This window comes from Euleptes europaea, chromosome 7 (assembly GCF_029931775.1).
Source record: "Euleptes europaea isolate rEulEur1 chromosome 7, rEulEur1.hap1, whole genome shotgun sequence".
Classification (NCBI taxonomy): domain Eukaryota; kingdom Metazoa; phylum Chordata; class Lepidosauria; order Squamata; family Sphaerodactylidae; genus Euleptes; species Euleptes europaea.
Window position 1 is genome coordinate 52,510,306 of NC_079318.1, and position 22,392 is coordinate 52,532,697.

The 22,392-nt window shown below is 42.5% G+C and overlaps 1 protein-coding gene across 2 annotated transcripts; it reads left to right on the top strand.

Moving 5' to 3' along the window:
• Nucleotides 1-1,397: 1,397 nt before the first annotated feature.
• On the top strand, nucleotides 1,398-17,362 carry ANGEL2 (angel homolog 2). Of its 2 annotated transcripts, none has more exons than XM_056852706.1 (9): nucleotides 1,398-1,428; nucleotides 5,188-5,603; nucleotides 7,513-7,769; nucleotides 8,099-8,168; nucleotides 9,776-10,197; nucleotides 12,106-12,232; nucleotides 12,964-13,027; nucleotides 14,272-14,435; nucleotides 17,210-17,362. In XM_056852706.1, exons 2-9 carry the CDS (start codon nucleotides 5,195-5,197, stop codon nucleotides 17,359-17,361), a joined length of 1,665 nt encoding a protein of 554 aa, XP_056708684.1. In that variant the 5' UTR covers nucleotides 1,398-1,428; nucleotides 5,188-5,194; the 3' UTR covers nucleotide 17,362. The 2 variants fall into 2 exon arrangements, with proteins under 2 accessions (XP_056708684.1, XP_056708686.1); XM_056852708.1 differs by lacking the exon at nucleotides 1,398-1,428 and adding an exon at nucleotides 1,448-1,462.
• Nucleotides 17,363-22,392: the final 5,030 nt, after the last annotated feature.

Below are 22,392 nucleotides of genomic sequence, written 5' to 3' on the forward strand. Positions count from 1 at the left end.
TATGCAGCAAACGGCATGTCCAGCACACACATGAATGAGTCTTGTCACCAAGTACAATAAAAAGTATGCACATAGGTATTTAGCACTGGATCATCAGAAACTGTGCTCTGGTAGAAAATAAGTGCCCAGACACTTATACAATTTATTCACCTTAACTTGCTGAAAAGCTAAGCAGTCTGAAAAATTAAGAGTAACTAGAAGCAGTTGAGAGCAGGAATTCTGAGAAGTACCTTTTTCTGTCACAATAGCAGAACCTGTCAAAATTCCCACCGCAACTTTTTCGTTGCGTTGGGGGGGTGCGTGCATGCCTTGAACACGTAAGAAGCTGCCTTATATTGGGTGACACTATCCTATCAAGGTCAGTGCTGTCTGCTCTCACTGGCAGTGTTCTCCACAGGTTATTTACATCATCTGCTAGCTCATCCTTTTAGCTGAAGATGCCGGGTAGGCCGCATTGAACCTGGGAGTGGGACCCTTTCTGTACAAAGCAGAAGCTCTGCCCCTGAGCCATGGGACTTCTTCGAGCCTGTTAATCTGCTTCCTGTTGAGGACCAGAAACTTGAGAGATATCAAAGTTGAGAGCAATCAGATTCCAGCAGTGGTTACAGCTTTCAAATCTTTACAAAAATTTCTCAGCCTCGTGGGAAAATATTCACCACAGCTAGGTAGGGTTGCCAACCTCCAGGTAATAACAGAAGATCTGCTGTTACAACTGATCTCCAGCCGACAGAGATCAGTTTCCCTGGAGAAAAATGGCCGCATTGGGCTCTATGGCCTTGAAGTCCCTTCCCAAACCCCGCCCTCCTCAGGCTCCGCCCCCAAAACCTCCCTCCGGCTGCGAAGAGGGACCTGGCAACCCTACAGCTAGACTCTAGAGAGCTGAGGCGGGAAGGACTCTTGTGGCTCCCTTGTTTTTAGGTTTATTGTGGCAGAAGCTTTTCTAGACTACAGCCCGGTTTGTCGGATGCGCGTTAATGCTCAGCGGGCACGTGTGTGAGCGTGCGGACAACAACATTTCAGCAACGGAGCGCGAAGGTTAAGACTTTTCAATTGTGACCCTACAAGAAAATGGCGGCGGCGGCGGCGGCGTGCCTCGTGAAGCGCCCTTAACCAACATGGCTCCCGTTCTAGGCTCTTCCGAAGTCTTCTTTCCTGTAACGGCAAAACGGCGGCGGCCATAACAAAACTACAAGTCCCATCCGCCCACGCGGTAGCCGGGGAGGGAAGTGTGTCTGAGGAAGGGAGGAGCTGTGTCGGGCGGGAGGAGTCGCCGCCTCCGCCGCCGCCTGCGCGGGTCCATGTAGGTATGCGGAGGGAAAGCCGGATCCTGAGCGTATGCGGGGGAGGAACCGGCGACCCTCTGAGATGACCCCGCTTGGGACTCGGTGTGGGGAGCGAAGAACCTGCCGGGAGATCCCGCGCTTGCAGGTAAAAAGCGCGGGAAGGCTCGTTGGCCTAACAGGTGGGGGTGAGGCGAGCGGCTCCTCCAGGTCGAGTAACGGAAAGTGACAGGGACCGTTTCACAGCCTGGTTGCTAGGAGGGGGGCGGCAGGCGCTACGGCCTCTGTGCCCCTGCTTGCGGGTCTCCCAGAAGCATCTAGCTGGCCACTGGTGATTTAATAGAGGTGTGACAGGACCCCAGAGATCTCCCGGTAATAATTGGCTTCCAGACTGCCAGGGAAGGAATTTCTGCCTAGCTCCAAGCCTGCTCTGTGCACTGGGTCACTGGGCTAAGAGTCACGGAGTGTCAGAGTGGACCATAAAACAATGATAGGAGAAATTTGGATGAAACTGCAACTGTCCTGAGTCGCCTTTCTGTCTGGAATACAATCAGATATGCACAACTTGTTGATGTATCGTCCTAACTTGAATTTGGATAAATACCTCTTCCCCAGTGTAATCGGGACTCAGAGATCTCTGCCCATTAGGGCCTCTGAGTCAGCAGCTGCAAATAAACTGTTTTCTTGATCACGATCTTGGGTCTCCCTCTCCCCCACGAACCCCTGTTTTACTGCAACAGAGGACTTCCTGATCTAAACCAGCAGCGCTGTTGTTATGCTTTATTTGTTACCCTCTGAGTTCGGTGGTACTCGCTTCTAAGCGAGGCTGTTTAGAAATTCACCTGTACGGATATTACTTGGATGCAATACTTGAGACAGAAATAAATGCTCTCTTGAAGAAAGGAAGACCAGTGTTTCCCAAACTTGATAGCTGAGGCCTATTTTTCCCCCCGGAGCTAATACAGGAAATGTATTTCCTTCTTGCACTGAGAAGGATTTATGTTTAGCATGTACGTAAATTATACAAGTAGCAGTTTAATCTAGTGCCTGGGGTACCTACCAAATTCTGACCTTGATGTAGTGAAAGGTTTGTCCACAGTTTCACTCATAAGTAAAAGAAGAAGAGTTGGTTTTTAATAATAATTTATTATTATTAGGTCTATGACCGCAGTCTTGGACCAAGGGAGGAAGAAAGGAAGGGAGGGGAAGACGAGGGAGGCTGGGAAGCATAATACATAGTATAATACAATCTTAAGTTAACAATGCTAAAAATTAGGCGTCAGCCCAATAGGTAAAATTACTAACTAAAATAAACTGGGGGCAGAGCAAACTGACTAAAAGTTGCCAGACGTAGGCATTGAGAGTTCTTTCTTCTAAAGAGCAGCCACTCTGGCCAAAAAGTGGGCAACATTCGATGTGGCTGCACCATTAGTAGAGTCGCCAAGCAATAAAGGCAACACCCAGGCATGTAGAGGGAGGTTCAAGATGGTGAGGATCGGAGCAATAAGAGCATCTCTATCTTGAGACCAGCGAAAACAGTGGAGCATCAGATGGTCCAACGTTTCAATTTCGCCCGTGTAACATGGGCAGAGACGGTCCAGAAAAGGTATCCCAGTATATCTGCCCAACATGACCATGGATGGAAAGGCATTTAAACGAGCTAAAAGGAGAGCCCGACGATGTGAGAAGATTGAAACCATAGAGTGGAACTCTGGAAGCTTCTCTGGTGGGGGGAGTCCCAAGACCAGACCCCGGAGCAAGTACGTCTGCCCCTCCCAACCGTACTGGCCCAGTCTAACTCCTTCAATCTCTTCAAGATTGCTGCTAAATGAGATGGAACCAGGTTGTCAGAGGGAGTAGAGATTGGGAGTCCCAGTAGAGTTGGTTTTTATATGGCACCTTTCTCTACCACTTAAGGAAGAATCAAACCATTGTAGAATCACCTTCCCTTCCCCACAACAGACACCCTGTGAGTGTGACTAGCCCAAGGTCACCCAGCTGGCTTCATGTGTAGGAGTGGGGAAACAAATCCAGTTCACCAGATTAACCTCTGCCGCTCTTGTGGAGGAGCGGGGAATCAAACCTGGTTCTCCAGATCAGAGTCCACTTCTCCAAACCACCATTCTTAACCACTACACCACGCTGGTGAAATACTATTCTTTTGGATTTTGTAGTCCTGGATGTGCCTCAGTATGATGGAGCTTGACTGCTTTTGATTAAGATCATAAGGTCAGTTTGCATAGAAAAATATAAACTTTCAAGTTTAAAAGAATATATATAGCGTATTTAGTGTTCAACAGCTAGATTCGAGTTTAGTAGCACCTTCGGGACCAACAAGATTGGGGGGGGGGATGAATGACCTTTCACTCTCAAAAGCTCATACCCACCCACCCCCAAATAAGTCAAAGCTCATTTCCCACAAAAATCTTGTAGATCTCTCAGGTGCTACTGGACTTGAATCTAGCTGTTCTACTGCAGACCAACATGGCTACCGTATGAAACTATCTTCAGTGTTCAAGGCACTGCATGTATGCTGTGCCAATAAATCTTGCACTGGCCCCTCAGGTTGGCTGTTTATCCCCATATTGTAAAAAGTAAAGGACAGTGGCTTACTTAAAGCCACCAAGAGAATTTGTGACAGATATGAGATTTAAATTGGGGACCTCCTAGATCACAGCTCATTCTCTTAACCCCTGTGCTAAATTAGCCTACTGTCAGGAACATAGAGTGCCCACTGAAAGTACAGAAATTGGTGTTGTATCATGTAAACAATGTTAATGCTCTGATTGGGCTACTGTAGTACTCTGATCATTTCTTTTTAAGCATATGCTGCCCAGTGCCCATTCTGAGATGTGGCAGATTTGCCTGATCGCAGAAGAGAGTACCTGCTTATTCTCTGAATGAATTGCTAGTCTGTGCATTACTTGTGCATGAGGCCTAAACAGTGACTCCCGTAGAGTTGTTGAGGGATAATTATCCTCTGCAGGTGGATAATTTTGAACTGATTCATTCTAGTTAACCTGCTCAAAGAACTCCAAGAGGTTGGTGAGACAGGACTTCTCTTTGTAGAAGCCGTGTTGATTTTACCTCAGAAGAATTTGTTCCTTGTCATATTTAATAATTCTCTCTTTAATAACAGTTTCTTCTAATGTACTTGGAGAATATGTTAGGCTAACTGGCCTGTAATTTCCTGCATCCCTTCAAGACCTTTTTTAAAAAATTGGGGTAACATTTGCTATTTTTCAGTCATCTGGCACAGAGGCCAGTTTTGGCAATGTTACATATACTGGTTAGTAGATCAACAGTTTCGTATTTCAGTTCTTTAAGAACCCTTGGTTGTATGCCACCTGGACCTGTGAATGTACAGGTTTTCAGTTTTCCTAGTAGTCAATTTCTCATCACCTCAGTTTAACTCAGTTCTTCGGACACCCTCCCAAATACAGTGGCTGTAGCATGGGTATGTGCCCCACATTTTTCACAGTGAAAATGGATGCAAAGAATTATACAATTTCTGTGCTATCTCCTTGTCATCTTTAAGCAATCCTTTTATTCCTTTGTCATTCAAAGGCCCAATTACTGGTTTCCTGCTCCTTGATATATTTGCTGTGTAGAAATGGTGTGCAGACTGTAGACAAAAAATACAGGATGTGTAAGTTTCTTACACAAAATCTCTTCTCAAGTGTTACAGAGAAGCACTGCCAACTAACTATAAATAAGGCTGTATGGTTAGCTAATGATGATTGTATGTGATGTCCAAAACTGCTCCATTATGGAAGCAATGGGTGGACATGTAAAAACTATATTATATGTTTTCTGACTACTATGAACTATACCTTCAGAGGCTTTGTCCAAAATTCTTATTATATCTCACAAGCAAGAAGTATTACTAATCTTTCTTTGTCTCTAGATATCCCATGCTGTCTCATTCCATACAGAGGCTGGGCAGAGATTGGGTTGCCCGTTGGAATCTGGCTCAAAGACTCTTCCAGAATGGTCAAACATATAAGTGTACAAAGGGGACTGAGTACTGTTCTTGGGTTTGGTACTCACACTTGAACCCTCAGGATTGCCCAGTAAGCTGGAAACATCCTTTGTTCAGGAACGGACAGCTTCACAATCAGATACAAAACTGTTCCATACATCTCTGTCCTGCTAACATGAAATCTGAAGGTGATGAGCCAACTTCAAAGCGAAGGAGATTTAGTGATGATCGGGACATTAGCTGCAGTCCTAATGAACAACTGAGTACCTCTTTTCCAAGTGAAACGTTGCTGCTTCATAATGAACCTCAACAGGAAGAAGAAGGCCTTCCAAAACCAAGAGGTAATGTGACATTTTTACTGTCTCATTAAATTCTTCATAATGTTGAAAGAAGTGTGTGTTATCCACCAGGCTATAAAGAGCCAGTGTGGGGAGTAATGCAGCCAAAGTAGAGTTGTAGGCGCGCAACCTCCCAATGGATGGGTTCTCCCAACCCATGTGATTTGACTAGCGGGGAAATTGCGGGAAACGACATAATCTTTTTCAGCCGAAAACTCTTTTACCTATTTTTTTTACCAGTTTTACCATGGTGTTTTGGGGGAAGTCCAGAGCATCACCTGTCGTGCTGATGTCACTTCTGGGTTTTCAGCCAGTTCATTTCATGGAACTTTTACTTATTTGTTTCCTTTATTTATAGTTTGCCTTTCTCAATGAGGCTTAAGACAGATTACACAAAGAAATGTTGAACCCAGGACTCCTCCATTCAAGTCCCCATGCTAACATGAAGTTCATTCTGTTATCGTACAGCTCTCTTCATCTCTTAGTTTTACCAATCTCACAGGATTGTCGTCAGAATAAAATGGGGGTTAACATGCATCTCAGCTCAAACTACTCTGAGGAAGGTGCAGCACAAATAAGATTCTCATTATTCCCTGATTTTATTACCTGTGGCAGTGATACTCAGTGGTTCAGGAGACACATGTGGCTCTTTGACATGCTGCCTGTGGCTCCTCTGAGCCTCTGAGAACTGTTCTCCATTGTGGTACCTAACCCATTTTTCAGGAAAGTGGGCAAGGCCCTTGCCCAGTGGGGCTTGTGGTTAGCAGGTGGTTTCTGCCTTGAAACAGCTGCCATCAGAAGAAGGGATAAATTGTGCACCTGGCCTCATGCCAGGCATGGAATTAGATGTTGCTCTTTTGGTTGATGGTAATTACAGCCATGTTTTTGAGTGTATACCACTAGTCTACGGTGAATTCAGTTTAGTCAGGCACACACACTGAAATCCATACCAGATGTGATATAGGGAGAAAAGTGAAATGGATCTTCCCAATTTTTTTAATGGAAAATAGGAGCTGAGCAGGACTGTTGTTTGGATTGAGGATGTGGGTGCGGGTACAGGGATGTTAACTTCCACACACATGATTCTGCCCATCAGATAAACTTTCTGCTACAGAGAATCCTGGTCGTTGCATTTGTATGTATAGACACTCCAGTGTTCTTCTATTTTCCTGCTTTATAGGCACCAAGCAGCCCTCCTTTCTGTGGTGAACCAAAAGTACTCTGGGAAATTATGGGACAGGATCTACTCTGGCAACATTCCTAAGAGGCTACCTTAGCTATAAACTTGCTGGGTGGCTTTGGACAAACATTTTCTCTTACTTCCCTCATTTTTAAGAGCAACATTTTGTTGTAGCTCTATGATTTGTAGCTCAGCCCCTGAATTTCCTGGTCTGGTTATCATCTCTGCAATGAATTGCCTATATATTTATAATATTTTATAAAGCATTCTGTCTTTGCATCTTAAATATTCTTGACATCGGCGGTGGTCAACATTTTGAGCAAGTTGGATCCAGGGGTGGTGTTCTGATGGGCATTAACAGTATGCATACAGCCGTGACCCCAGTGCAGTTCTGCCTCAGGTAGAAGGAGCAGATGGTAAAACAATGTGGGAGATAGACAGGAGCATTGCAGAACTCCAGATGCCTATGCCTTTGGTTGGGTACCCATGCTTTGTAAACAAGGCCTTATCCGTATCAAGTTTATTATTATGCACAATGGTAGTTGTTAGAATATGTATGCTATTTCCATATTCATTGTTTGAGGTCCTTTTTTTTTTTCTCAGCGTTTTTATGCAGGCTGTCCATTTTCTTACTGAGCTCTCAGTAAGAGAAAATAATTCTCGGAACCGAACCTAAACTCTCAAGTCAAACACATTGATGCCAAAAATATTTTTCTTATTACTTTCAAACAGGTGTGATCAAAAGATCCTGGGAATATTTTTGTCAGCAGAGTAAAAAAATGAAGATCCTTGAAGAGAGTAAGCAGATCAGCCAGGATGATAAAGACCTGCAGGAAAAGTTTGATTTTACTGTGATGTCATACAACATCCTTTCCCAGGATTTGTTAGAAGACAACTCCCACCTGTATAAACACTGCAGTTACCAAATACTATCTTGGAACTATCGGTTTCCCAACATTCTTTCAGACATCAAACAGCTGGATGCAGATGTAAGTGGAAGCTACCCCACAGCTTTCACTAAGAAAGCCATTTATGCCTAGCAGGTTGTCTCCATTACAGACTATAAGCAGTTACAGCTCTGTTTCACATTTGTTATTTTCAGGTGCATACCATACAGGGCAAACTGTGACTGTGGTAAACACACTTTTGGCAATAGCATGTTGTACCATCACTCTTTCTAATAGCAAAACAGTCCAGTATCTAGTAGTAGGACATGAAAATGGGCCCGTGCTGAGTGTCAGTAGTTCCCTATCACTGAAGTGTCTGTGGGTGTTAGAAGTGCTGCTGTATGGTTGATATGTGTATTTTTCCTCCTTAGGTACTTTGTTTGCAAGAGGTCCAAGAAGACCAGTATGGAACAGAAATTAAGCCCAGTTTGGAAGCCTTAGGTATAACATGTCATTTAAAAACATAAGTTACTCATTATAAGTAAATTGTAGTCAGAGTGTAATAGAAGAAGCATATTTTAAGGCGCCTAAATGAGCTTAAATTCCAAGAGGGGGTAAAAAATCACATCCTGAAGTATTAACAAATCTACTGTGGCACAAGTTTTTTGGTCTTCCTTTACTTCAGTTGTGCATGCAGCCCTCTAAAGGGCCAGTCTGTCTGTGTGCACTAGTACCCAGTCTCACTTAGACTTTGAAAAGTTTTGGAACGAAACTAAAAGCTGCTTACTGCGTTTTGGTGTGTGCTTTGGTGGTATGGTACTCTGACGTCCATACCACCATAAAAAGGGCCTTGTGTCTGAGGTGAATGGGACATGTTTGTTTAAATTAAAAGGGCAGTAGACAGATTCATGGAGGGAACATCTATCAGCGGCTACAGCTGTAATGACTAAATGAAAACTCCACACTTGGAGAGCAGCAGTTGATAAAGGTGGCTGCCCTCATGACCTGTTGAGCTTCCCAGAGTTATTTGTTGGCCACTATGGGAAACAAATTAGTGGATTAGATGGATCTTTGGTCTTATCTAGCAAGGATGTTCTTGGGTTCTTGGCATAGTGTGTTTCTATTTGTTCAGCAGCATAGAATCTTCCTTTTCCTGCCAGACCACCCAAGGTGTGAAATAGCCAGAAGCCTGTTTCTGAGAAAGCAATGGCTCTAGGCACACAAAAGAGCTTGATTTGAAACATTCCTTTGCATTTCTACTTGTAATGATCTGTCTTAATATTGTCCCATTGGCTAAAGGATTAGCTTGCCATCCAATCTTAACTATACAATCTGCTGGGAAGCTCAGGTAGCTTTGGCTCTGTTGTTTGAGAGGGTGTCAGATATTAGAGTGTGTGGCCAAGAGATCCTGTCATGCTGCTTCTGGCTGTCCTTTATCATCTGGAAGATGGGTCTGCTGCCATTTTGAATCATGTCTTGAAGACTGAAAGTTTTTGAAGGGCTCTGTCCCAACATACTAGTTAGACAGTGAAGGAGAACATTTGTCATCTTGTGAATATTTTATACCTTTTAATCTGTCAATGCTGTGTAAATTCTGCTTTTACCTTTTAATAACTTTTTAAAACTTGTGATTATAATTCATTGCCAGGATTTTTTGTGGGGTGGGGGGAGAGGAGGTGCTCTGGTCACCTCAAGAACCAGGTAAAGATATTCTGGATACCTGAAATACCAGATGGTGGCAGTTTTTGGTTTTTATAGGTCTTGGGGTCAGGGAGAGCTGGATTTTATAAGCAAGGTTAGACTGAAATCACACTGCACTTTCCTGAAGTTCAAGTGCAGCACACGTCATATTTGGCAGAAAATAATAGTTTAATATTACTCCTGATTCTGTTGAAAAATTAGTAGAAATCATTGAGAGCTTTCTTATTAAGAAGTTTATCTTTAAAAGAACCATTTAATTCTTCGAGGTATCTGAGAATTGCAAGGGATTTTGTGATTCTTCTTTAGAAGTCACAGCAATCAGTGGCTCATGCAGTCAATGCTGCGGATGTTGAAGCTCAGCAGTTCTTGAAATCAGACAGACTGAATCTTGAAATCCTCTTATACAGGCTACCATTGTGAATACAAGACGAGGACAGGAAGGAAACCTGACGGCTGTGCTATTTGCTTCAAGACCTCCAAGTTTAGCCTGCTCTCCTCAAACCCAGTGGAATTCTTCCGCCGCAATATCCCACTGTTGGACCGAGATAACGTGGGCTTGGTTGTACTCCTGCAGCCTCGGTTTCACTGTAAGGCCACCGCAGCTATATGTGTGGCCAACACTCATCTGCTATACAACCCAAGACGGGGGGACATTAAGCTAACCCAGCTAGCAATGCTGCTGGCCGAAGTTACCAACGTAGCCATTCGAGAAGATGGGCGTTTCTGCCCCCTTGTCCTCTGTGGTGACTTTAACTCTGTCCCTCACTCTCCTCTGTACAATTTCTTAAGGGAAGGAAAACTGAACTATGAAGGACTGCCTATAGGGAAAGTAGGTATCAATTTGTTAAGGAACTGATATTGGTTGACTACATAATAATATTGAATTGGGTGCCCCCCATCCCATTACTTACCCCCATCCCATATTATGAAGCTTCCTTGAGAACTGTGCTTTTCACACTAGTGTGTTGCTTGGTCCAAAGCCAGAGGGGTGCAATTCAGTATCGGGTTCAGGGAACCATGGGCTTCCTTGAAATCTTACTGTCGCTTCCTCAATGAGAAGAACAATAAGGGCAGGCAAGGTTTCTAGAAAGTCAGTTAATTTTGTTAACTGTTAATTTTCTGCTGCAATGTGCAATTAATGCTGGGTGTGTTCTAGGGATGCTTTGTGCATCTTAGAACATGTCGTCGGGACTGTGGCAGATGCTCAAGAGTTCCACAGTAGACAATGGGATATACAAAATATTCCCCCAAAATAGAAAGTTTGGAAAGCCCTGATGTAGTGGATAGATTCTTGAAAGGACCGGTGACACCTGGGTTAAAATCATAGAAACATACAGAGTTGGAAGGGACCTCCAGGATCATCTAGTCCAACCCCTACACAATGCGGGAAATTCACAACTACCTTCCCCCCAACACACACACACACCAGTGACCCTTACTCCATGCCCAGAAGATGGAAAGGGAACCTCCAGGATCCCTGGCCAATCTGGCCTGGAGGAAAATTGCTTCCTGAAATCCCCACCCATATGTGAAGTCTCTGGGTGCCTTTGGTCCAGCCCACTGCCTCTCAGTGTAATCTACTTTGCATGCTGGTTGTGGATATAAAATAGCATAACCCCATGTAGGCAGTTTATTGGAGCAAAAGCATGATAACACGTGTGAAAAGAAATGAATAGAATGTAATTCAAGAAGTAGGAATATACTAAGAGTGTGCTAGTCTGTAGCAGCAAAAAGAAAGAATTGCCATGGTACTCTTAAACTAACTGCTGTTACTGTGACATGGTCTTTCAGAACAATGTCTTATGTTCCTTAAGAATATGGTCAACTGAGAAAAGGGAAACAGACTGGTTCAGGTACATTAGGAGGATCACAATGGATGCATCCATGCTACAGGCTTAAACCAGTTTAACAGGCATTTCTCTTCCTAGGGAAGTGTAAGTCAGTGAGGAACTTAGGAACTGTTAACAAATTCTCACCAACTGCAATTCCCAGTTCTTTAGAAAGCCACCACAGTTAGTGTGTACGAAATTAATATGTGTTTGTAGTACCGGTAGGCTCTAAAGGAAACAGACAAGAAAAAGATTGATTATTTATTTTTGTGATTTATAACCGGACATGATAAATATTAGTATATGCCCTAAAACTATGCTGAAGAAACTGTATCACAAAATGGAGGGTGATACTTTTTAATACTGAAATTCATTATGCATTTACGTTTTCTGAAGAAACTTTTGCTTCTTACCCAAGATTACTAAAGAGTAGTCATGGGATAGTCTGTTTTTCTTTCTCCCCTCTCCCTCTTTTTGTGGATGTAAAACTGATTATACTGGAAGCCAGGGAAAAGGAATAAACATGACAGACTTCAGCATAGTGGAAGTAAACAGTTGGGTTGCTGAATGATCTGTATTGGAACAGGCCAATTTGTATTCACAAGTCATCTGGAACCAAGAATGAGCTGTGAGGTAGCCGAGTGGTAGATTACACCAGTTTATTCAAGATGATGATGTCCCATACTGGCTTGGAAGACCTCTAAAACAGTTTCTCCAAGTTTATTTTTTAATCTATTCATTAAAACATTTATATCCCGCCTTTCCTAGTGGTTCAAGATGACACACAAGAACCTGAGTGACTGGATCTAAGTTGCTTCTAAGTAGCCTGGGTTTAAGATAAGGTGGCAATGAATACTGAACCCGTTCTAGAAACACATGCATTTCTTGGCGGTTGTTGTTTGTTTAAGGTGTCTGGACAGGAACAGTCTCCTAAGGGTAAAAGGATACTCTCTATTCCCATTTGGCCTCAAAGCCTTGGCATCTCTCAGGACTGCATGTATGAGGAACAACAGAAGGAACTAGAAAAAGAAAAAGGTAAATTCCTATACAAATAACCTGTGTCCTTCTCTGAAAATGTTGTTCACCCCCCCAAAAAAAAAACATTTACAATGTAAGTCACTGAGCTCCAGGCATGCTAATACATCGGTGGTCTGAGTTTTCCTCGATACGGGGTCCCTGACCATAAATTTACTGTAGCCAACTGGGGTTCTCATGTCCTTCCATTCAATTGCATATCAGTTCATGGGCATGATTTGGCTGAGTGAGTAAGCCACATCCATAGCACTATATGTGTTCTCTTATGTAGCTGCTACCTATATTCTTCAAAAGGGAAAAATAAGAAATTAATTGGGATATACTCCACCATGTCCCCCTGGGGCATGTCTGCTTAGCTCAAAACTGAGTGCTCCAAATGTCCTTTGGGGAAAAACCATCAGGACTGCCATTTATTGACAGTAGACTATATAGCTCACTCCTTTATAGTCATGCTATCAACACTGTTATATGGGCTAATAGTGACCAGTATTTATTGGAGCCCTAACCTCTAAATTAAAAAAAATGCACAACTGTTCAAATTTAATACTTTATAGGAATTATCTGCAAGAAATAAATGTTCTCAGTACGTTCTCTTCCCGTTTCTCCATTCCAAGAAAAAGGAAAATTACTTATTTAATTTTTATTTTTTTGTATACAGGCTTTCAGTATCACCTTTTTTTTTTCATGGAGTTATTCCCTTTAACATTGGCTCACCTTTCTCCTTTTTCCAGAGAGAGAAGATGCTAAAGAAAACACGTTGGAGGCTTCAGAGGAGATCGTAATAGTATCACAAAGGTACATTTTGGAATTTGGGTGATTGAAGCCCCCAAGCAAGCTGATGGTCAAGCAGCCCTGTGTGTTGTGTTGGACTTGTTTTAATGAGGAACTACATATTCTTCTTATAACTAAACGTCATCTGGTTATGGCTTGTAGCCATCTAGGTAGCGTGCTATAACTCTCACATGAAGAGAGAGAGAATTTGTTAAACTATAGCACAAGGATACATTCTACCTCTCTTGATTTGTGGGAAAGATCTTTCCTGCCTTTGTTTTCTGCAGCCTGCCGCAGAGTCCAAAAGGTGTTCCTGAAGGTCAGGGAATCCCCAGGAGCAGCATGGGATATGACACAGGGGGCTGCAGCCAGCCAAGTGAGAGATCTGTAAAACCCGCCCCCTTTGCACTAGCCAAATGCCTTCTGCTTTCACAAGGGCACCTTCAGGTCAAAAACAGGAAGGACAGGCCTGATAGCTAATTGGCAACTCAATGTTCAGGGGCAGTATACCTCTAAATACCAGTAGCTGAAGGTAAACAGTGGAGAAAGTTGTTGCCTTCACACACGCAACCCACTGACCTAAGTATATTGTGTTCTCACTTTGAACAGAGCATAGGTTAGTTTTGGCCTGAGAGAAATCTCTTGGACATCCTACATCTGATTTAAGGAGGCCCACTGTGAGTGTCTTGTTTGAGTGTCCCCAGAACCTGGAAGTGGTAATGTCAGTCCAACTGGATCCCCAAGTCATGGAAGAAACTCCTCTCCCGTAGTCATCAGCTAAAAGCAAATGAGTTGTTTTCTACTAGCATCGATGAATTCTTCATCACAGCGGGGTTCTGAGTGCAGAAACTATGTTTTCTGGCAGGGACTTTGGATCCAAGGTAACCTTGGTCACGATGGTTCAAGTGGGCTTTGGAGCTTTCCACTATAACTATTTTCAAATTGCCTCTATTGGCTTAATAACTTTAACAATTCGTATATGTTTTGATAATTATGTCATACAAAAGTTGTTAGACTACATTCTTTTCCTCATATTCTGGTATTTCTATTTTGGGTTCAGATTTGGGTCACAGAATCTGTTTTCTGAGATGAATGTGTGGGAAAGAAAAGCTGAAGGAGTAGCCAAGGAATACTACTCTAAGAATCCTTTGCGGGGGGTGGTCTCAAGTAACCCATTACTTTTTCTGTTTTGGAGGGACGTATGAACCTTCACCAGCCTACAAAACTGCCCAGTGAAAACATGACTTCTGCTGTAATTCCCTCCTTAGGTTACCTACAGATTTACATCACAGTTTTCAGTTGTCTTCAGCCTACTCTCATTATTTGCCTGATAGTGGAGACCCAGAAGTAACGACTTGCCACTCAAGAGGCGCAGTCACTGTGGATTACATTTTCTATTCTGAAGCAAAGGACAACATATCTGAGCAACCAGGTTAGGAGATTTAGTGCAACAGTCTGTCTGAGAACTATATCCTCGCCACATCTACCAAATAAACACCAATATCCAGTATGCTACAATCCCTCCAAAGCACCCAAGCATAAAGCATGCCGCGGTTGGTGGCATCCAGATTGTTTTATTCCATCGTGGGGCACAATGGGAAAAGGACAGGTTGGTTCGGACATTAGCCCTTCCCTATCCTTTGATGCTGACTGAATAAAAAGCTACATCCACACCCAAGCCACTAGTTTTAATAAGGCGACATTCCTACCACATCAAGCAACAGCTTTGTAACAGTAATTTTACATTTGCCTCATTCTCTGACAAGTGGCGTCAGATCCATTGTCCTTGATATGATGACTCCCTTCCTTGCACGGTTTTGTTTTAGGGTTGCCAACTGGCTACAGTGAAAACAGCCTGGTGCGTTCACATTCCATTAACATTAGCTTGATCTGGCATGGAGATAAACATCAGCCCATTAGTCTTATAAGAAGAGCCCTGCTTGACCAGACCTGTGGTCCATCTAGCCCAGCATTTTCACACAGTGGCTGACAAGGTGCCCTGAAAGTCTAAGAAACAAAGCATAGATGCCAAGGCCTCCTAGCAGTGGTATTCAGAGTCTTACTGCCTCTGAATATGGTGGTTTCTTTTATTCACCTGTTTAGTAGTCTTTGATGGACCTATCCTCCATGAATCTGCCTAATCTCCTTTTAAAATCATCTGTGCTCATGGCCATCACTGTGTGCACTGGCAGAGAATTCCATATATATATTAATTTTTAAACTCACTGGGTAAAGAAGTATTTACTTCTGTCTGACATAAATATGTTACTCATCAACTTCATTGGACTCCCCCAAGTTCTAATACTATAGGAGAGGAAGAAAAGGTCCCTCTATCCATTTTCTCAACCCCGTGCATAATTTTACAAACCTCCATTGTGTACTTCCTTAGTCATCTCTCTTCTGAATTGAGAAGTCCCAGACACTTCAGCTTTTCCTCATAGAAAAGATGCTTCAACCCCTTAATCATCTAAATGGCCCTCTGCTGCACTTTTTTCAGTTCTGCAGTATGCTTTTCGAGATATGACAACCATAAATGTACACAGTATTTCAAATGAAGCCACACTGTAGCTCTGTACAGGGGCATCACAGAATTGATCATTTTATCTTCAGTCCCTCTCCTAAAAATCCACAGCATGGAGTTTCACTTTAGTGTTGCCACTCACTGAGTCAACATTCCAATAGAGCTTTGTATTACAACCCTTCCCTCTCAATCTCACTACAGTCTTTCCCTCTCAGTCTTAGCCAGTTCAGACCCCATTAGCATATATTTGAAGCTTCTTTCTTTTCTTGTCTTGTTCCTATATGCATCATCTTTTACAAGTCAAGCTGCTGTTAAGGTCAAAAAAGCAATGGCCAGTAATAAAGAGTTGGCAACCCAATTCTATTTTGTGTGAATACAGTTTGCCCTGAAAAATGTTTTTAGGAAGCTTGAACGTTCCCTTTTTTTATTTGCACTTCATGTGTTCCAAATAAAAGATGATCAAGTTAAACTCATTTTTTTAAAAAAATTGTAGCCTAGTGATAGCAGTTCCAGCCAGACTCGCTAGATGGTGCCAGCATATTATCCTCTTCCTTCAAGCAGACGTGCATCTTGGGGTGTGAGTGCTGAAGCAAGATTAGCTTGGACTAATTTTCTGATCTTGCTGTGTGGATGACCTGTTCCACACAGGTTATTTACCTTGGGTTCAGTGCTATTGGGAAGCAGGCTCCCCCCCACACACACACACACAGCACTGCGGTGCATTCGTATGCCTCAGGGGTTTTCCCTGATGGGTTTTCTCCCATGTTTCCCTAACTTGCTTTACTACAAAGTTTTCCAAAGGTTTGCATCAAAGCTTGGATAGCTATTGTGTGGGCAGAAAACTTCTGATTTTCCTGGTCCCACCCACACGACAGCCATTTTCACTGACTCTGCAGCATCCTCCACCCCCCTTCACCTTTTTGGGGCGTTCTGATTTTGGGTGTAGAACAATATGCAATCATTACAACATTATAACAATCTATGTATCAAGTTCCCTCAATTGTCTGTCGTCTTTAAGCCCTTTTTGGTACATAGAGCTATTTATGCCTGACCCCTTATATCCTTGCAACCAAAGGGGCTAGTGAGTACTTTTTAAAGTGAAAACTGAGAATCAGGTTCTCTGAACCTGACAGACAGATTTTTATAATGGTGGAACAATATTAAATTACTGATTGGGAAAAAAACCCTGGAAAATCCCCATTGGTGTGGTGGGGATTGGACTGGAGCATGGAAAATATGGGAAATCAGACCTGTTGGATAATGAGCTTCAGCACTATGCAGCTCAGTAGGCAGTATGTTAAATCAGTTACTGTTTAAACTAGGAAGGTATAAGTTGCTGCTCAGCACACTAAGGGAGGAAGTCCTTGGTTCATTTCTCACTTTGACAGTCGACTCTGAAGTGGACTTAGGCATGCCCCCTCTCTTTCTCTTGGAAGGCGTGCACATGCCCGAAATTCATTCCAAGCTGAGACTAGTCTCCCAGAATGCAATGCTTGAACAGACCAGAAACTGTGATTGGCTGCTAATGGTTTTAGAATAGCACCATAATATTGTACATTCAGGCCCCAGTGGCAGGTGCTTTGTTCCAGTTGTGATGTATTTGCATTTATGTAACACTTGCTCTGTTCACAATAACCCATGTATTTTTAATAGCAAGTTAAGGTGTTTCTTTTTTTCCCCCACAGGAACTGAACGTATTTTTGATGGAGGCCTGAAACTTTTAGGTAGATTATCGCTCGTAACAGAAAAAGATCTGTGGATGGTTAATGGATTGCCTAATGAAACCAACTCCTCTGACCATCTCCCTCTCCTGGCTAAGTTCAGGCTGGAAGAATAACACTGAAATAATTGACTGACCTGTGTTCCCCCCCCCCTCGTTTTTTGTTTGATTCTGCAGTGGCAGAAAAAAAACTGCAAACAGCATGTCTCCCTCATAGGTTTGTGTTTTGTATTTTTTTAAAAGGCTTTTGTAAATTGTTGAAGTGGTTCAGGTAAACAAATGGCAGTTTTACCTTTTTAATAATGGGAAAATATTGTGCTGTATTTTTTTAAAATGTCACTGCTTTTCACAGAGGTGGTATAAAGTGCTTTTTTAAAATGTAAGTGATGACAAGTTTGTGGTGGAATGGTAACCTTCTTTGTCCTTCCTGTAGGCTATCCTTTTTGTAAGTTTTGTATTGGGCACAAGATACCTTTCCTTGTATCCATTTTCCCACAGTCTTCCAAAAGACTTGTTGGGTGGGTTGTACTATGTCTGCCTCATTTCATCCTCTCTGTAGCCCTGTGAGGCTGGTTAAACTATAAGCACTTTGCCAAGGTGATGAGACAGAGCCAATGTGTTACAGTGGTTAATATGTCTGACTGACAGTGGGGAAAGACCTAGGTTCAGATCCACACTCTGCCATGAAGCTCACTGGGTAACCTTGGTGCACTTGCTTTCTCTTATCCCAACTTTCTTTACAGAGTTACTGTGAGGATAAAATGAGAGAGGGAAGTATATATGCTGGCCTAGGTTTTTTGGAGAAATAATAAAGTGTTACAAGTCACAGCTGACTTGTGGTGACCCCTCATGGGGTTTTCAAGGCGAAATGAGCAGAAGTGATTTGCCATTGGCTTCTTCTGCATAGCAACCCGGTCTTCTTTGGTGGTCTCCCATCCAATTACTAACCATGGCCAATCCTGCAAAATTGGACTGAGGCATTTTGTAGGCATCAGGTTTTGTGCTGGGACTTGAGTCTCAATTTCCACAATGTAAACCCTGTACTGTCTGGTCCTGGCCTCGTTATTCACTCTGCCTTTACTGTGTTTCCCCCAAATGTCTGGCCCAGTCTTGTCGTAGGGTTGCTCCTCGTTTTCCTGAGAGAAGTTATGTATCTTGCAGGTAGAAACGTAAAAGATGCAGCTTTACATGGCATGAAGATTAATCAGAAAAAAAAACACTTTTTGAAAAATATGCCCATGAGCACCATGTTGGGACCCCTTGGTGCCGATTATGCTAAGAGTCCTGCAGGTTTTATTATTTATTATTATTATTATCTTTGTACAGTGATACAGGTTAAAAACACTAAAATGGATTCTTAGAGTCCTGCAAGTTTTATTGACATTCAAATAGGGTGTTTCTTTAAGGGAAGCTAAGGCCAGCTAATCATTTTTGAGCACAAAGGTAATAAGATATACCTGAAGTCATAGAAGCATCATAGAAACGTAGAGTTGGAAGGGACCTCCAGGGTTATCTAGTCCAACCCCCTGCACAATGCAGGAAATTCACAACTACCTCCCCCCACACCCCAGTGACACCTGCTTTTCTGGGCATGGAGCAGGGGTCAATGGGGGTGTGGGAGGGGAAATTGTGAATTTCCTGCATTGAGCAGGAGGTTGAACTAGATGACCCTGGAAGTCTCTTCCAACTCTTAATGTTTCTATGATTCTATGAAATCACCCTTATATGTAGAAGTTGATTTAAAAAATCATACCCCACACACTGCTTTATATTTTCAAATTTGGTATCTCAAATACTTTTAGCCCATCCAAGTAATACAAATGTTTGATTGGTTGGAAAGGATTGTTCGTCTGTAAAAGTAAAGATGAAAGGTGGAGAAGCTATTTCAGATCCTGTATACCAATGTTTTGGAATAGCTTCCTCAGATTAATCAGTATCTATCTTCTAAGGTAAATGGCATGACAAAAATAAACAGTCACAAAGCTGCAAACAAAGCATGATTGTAGGCTGGTCTCATTTGACTAATAACCATTTAGACATGGTGGTTGGGGTGGGAGAAGGCACATAGCTATTGGGCATCCTATCTGGCCATACTGATTACAATGATTTTTATCCCACATAGCATAGGGGTATGTTCAGCAACTGATTTTTTCTTGAAGAACTAGCTGAACATGGCAGCCCAGCCACTCTCCAAAACAGATTGCTGGTGAGTCCTATCAGTAGTGACTTCTCAGACTGGTTGAAGAACTTAGGTGTACAAAAAAGATAGTTGTATGGCTTAGTATGTTTGAAGGTCTCAGATTCAAGCATGGCATGTCCAGACTACAAGGTAGGTTTATGTTAACTGGTCAATCTATTCTCAGTCTAACTAGAGGAAATGGCTGTTGTGTTACCCTCTTGCCATACTGTTTTCTTCTACACTACATTCTGTGTGTGGAAGAAACTGTGAGGCTTCCTAGCTTCATCAGGCCATCTGCTGTCAGCCTGTCAGTCTTCAGCACTTTCCTCCCACCACCACCCCTTTCCCTGATTCTTGTTTTTTTAATGATGTAAAACGCCAGCATGAACCAAGTAATAATACAAAGGGATGCATGGCATGTGAACAGACCCCTCCTTGATTGGTAGCTGAGCCTGGTTCTGGCTAGGAAAGAGCGGGTTATAAACCTAATGAAATAAAATAGCTGGTGGTTATCAATGTGCCTCAGAAAACATCCTAATTTGTATGTGTGCCATTTGAAGCACAGCTCTGTATTTCTACGATTCACTTGAACTATGTGTTATTCTGTGAGCTTCAAAGTAGTTTCCATAGTATATCTAGTTAAGCACAATGGGAGGTGCAAGTCTGATGCTAAAACCCAACAGCCTTCTGTCTCTTTCCTCTCTGTCCCACACCAAGTAGCATTAAGTACAACACAATGCAGGTGTGAAGTCAGTGACCATATTGCAAGTTCCATTAATACGGCTTGCTGGGGTGAGGGAACTCACCAGCTAGTGATGCTGATGTGTTGCATTTTGTATTACTAGATATTAGCAGGGTAGGAGGAGACACAAGGCTGCAGTTTTCAGCAGCAGCCATGCACTTCCTGTCATGTCTGGTTGCAAATTCATCCCAATTGAGCAGCTTACAAAATATTGTGATAATCAGAGGTATACGTGAATGGATTTCATAGAACTAAGGATAGTACAGTGGTGTTTTAAGACAGTGTTTAAAGGGCTTTTTGCAGAACAAGGGTATGGACAAGTGCCCCAATACAGGGAGCAACAACATGGGCATGAAAACGGGCTTCTGCATATGTATCCTTAGCTGAATGAGGGACCGTGTTTGCAGACGGGTGCTATGACTGCAGTTCCTTTCTTTTTCATATGGCTGAGGACAGCAACGGCTAGATGGAATGGTTGGCCTCCCTCTTCTCTTTTTTCCCCTCCCTTTTTTGTTCTTCCCTCCCTTTCCCCCCCTTCTTTTCCTGGCCTTAGTCTTACTTTCCGATCTTCCTTCTCCCGTGTGTTTCCCCCCCTTCCCTAGGTTTTTCTCTTCTAGTTTGTGGGCCTGTAAGCGCTCCGTGACTGGCTGTCTCCTCCTACGATGGGATTGTATTTTTTGCTGAGAGACATGTGATACAGGGGCGCTATCTGTTACGTTAGATTGAGAATCTGGTTTTAAATTCTGAATATGTTGTTTTGTATGATGTGTTTTAAATTGTTAGAAGCCACCCTGAGCTCTGCTTGATGGGAAAAGGTGTGGGGTAGAAGTTGAATAAAATAATATAGGCCAGCTCTTGGACTTGTATGCCCAGAGCCTGGTTTAAAAAGAAGTAATCATGCTGAACAGCTGTTGGGAGGGCTGGATTAATTCCCCCTTCTTGTGTAAAACAGCACATGACTGCTGTTTAAAGAGAGTTCTGCAATTCTGTATAATGTGTATGTCTGCCACTGGATTGGGGCCAGTTAGCTTTCTATAACAAACATTAATCACAGCACTTAAAAAAACTGCAAATGGATATTAAAAAAAGACTTCCAAGATATTTTATTAAAGTTCCATGCTGCACATGAACATACATACAAATGAGGAGAAAAGTAAAAGCATGCATGTTTCTTACCTAGAACAGAACAGTACTTTGACAAAGTGTTAACAAAATAGAAACCTGGTAATTGAAATCACAGTTGTTTTTTAAAGGTTTAAAAAATTGCAGGTCTGTGTTGCAACAGAACAGGATTTGCTTATACGTAAGGAAAACGCAATGCCGGGAAGTAAAATAAACCACCCATCTTTAAAAAGTTTTATTAGGCTATGTAAGGAATTTCAGAAAAGGACAAAATGCGGTGTTACATTTTCCTGCGCAACTCCTGTTCCTTTCAAAAATAACTAGTGCAAGAGAAGTTCATGATGGGTTGTGCTCAAAATGTTTCTGATATACTAGACATACATTATGGGTAATTTTTAACAATCCAACTGTTACTTGGATTTCACCACAGGTTAACCAACTGTGACAGGGAGGAACATGTATGTCAGCCTTGAGTGGTTGCAGAACACTTATTTTTTCTTTTTTAAAAACCTTAATCCTCATTTTTCAGGTTTCCAATAAGAAATTGTATTTTGATAGAACACACCTACGCATCCTAAAAAAGGGCATGGATCAGCATCTCCTCTTCACCAGAAGTCACCTGAGCCCTCCTTCCCTGTTCTCCCTTCTGCTGGCCCTCAGGAGACAGCAACAGACCCAACTATTACTCAAAGCAAGAGGTCCAGTGTAGATATAATGCTGCTTTGTTAACCATAGCTCAGAGTCCCTTGTGTTACATCAGCATTGAGCTACAGGAATCCAGTGGCCTGCTGTCCCCCAAACTATTGAGCAGACTACTGTTATAAAGTTGACTTCCTTTGTCCAAAAGTGAGGTTTTACTGTTTCCTTGGGCTAAGGAATAATCCTTTCAGTTATTCTTCTTTGACCATAATCCATACAAGGGCTACTTCTGCAAGCACATTAGCCATCATTTCATGCAGGATGTCTGATCTTAATATAAGATAACAAGACATCATCGCTTTGGAGTATCGATCATTTTGAACACATTCCCAAAAAATACAGGCATACAAATAGAGGAAGAAAAGTACATTCTTAAGGGAAGCCCATAGATTCTGACATTATTTGC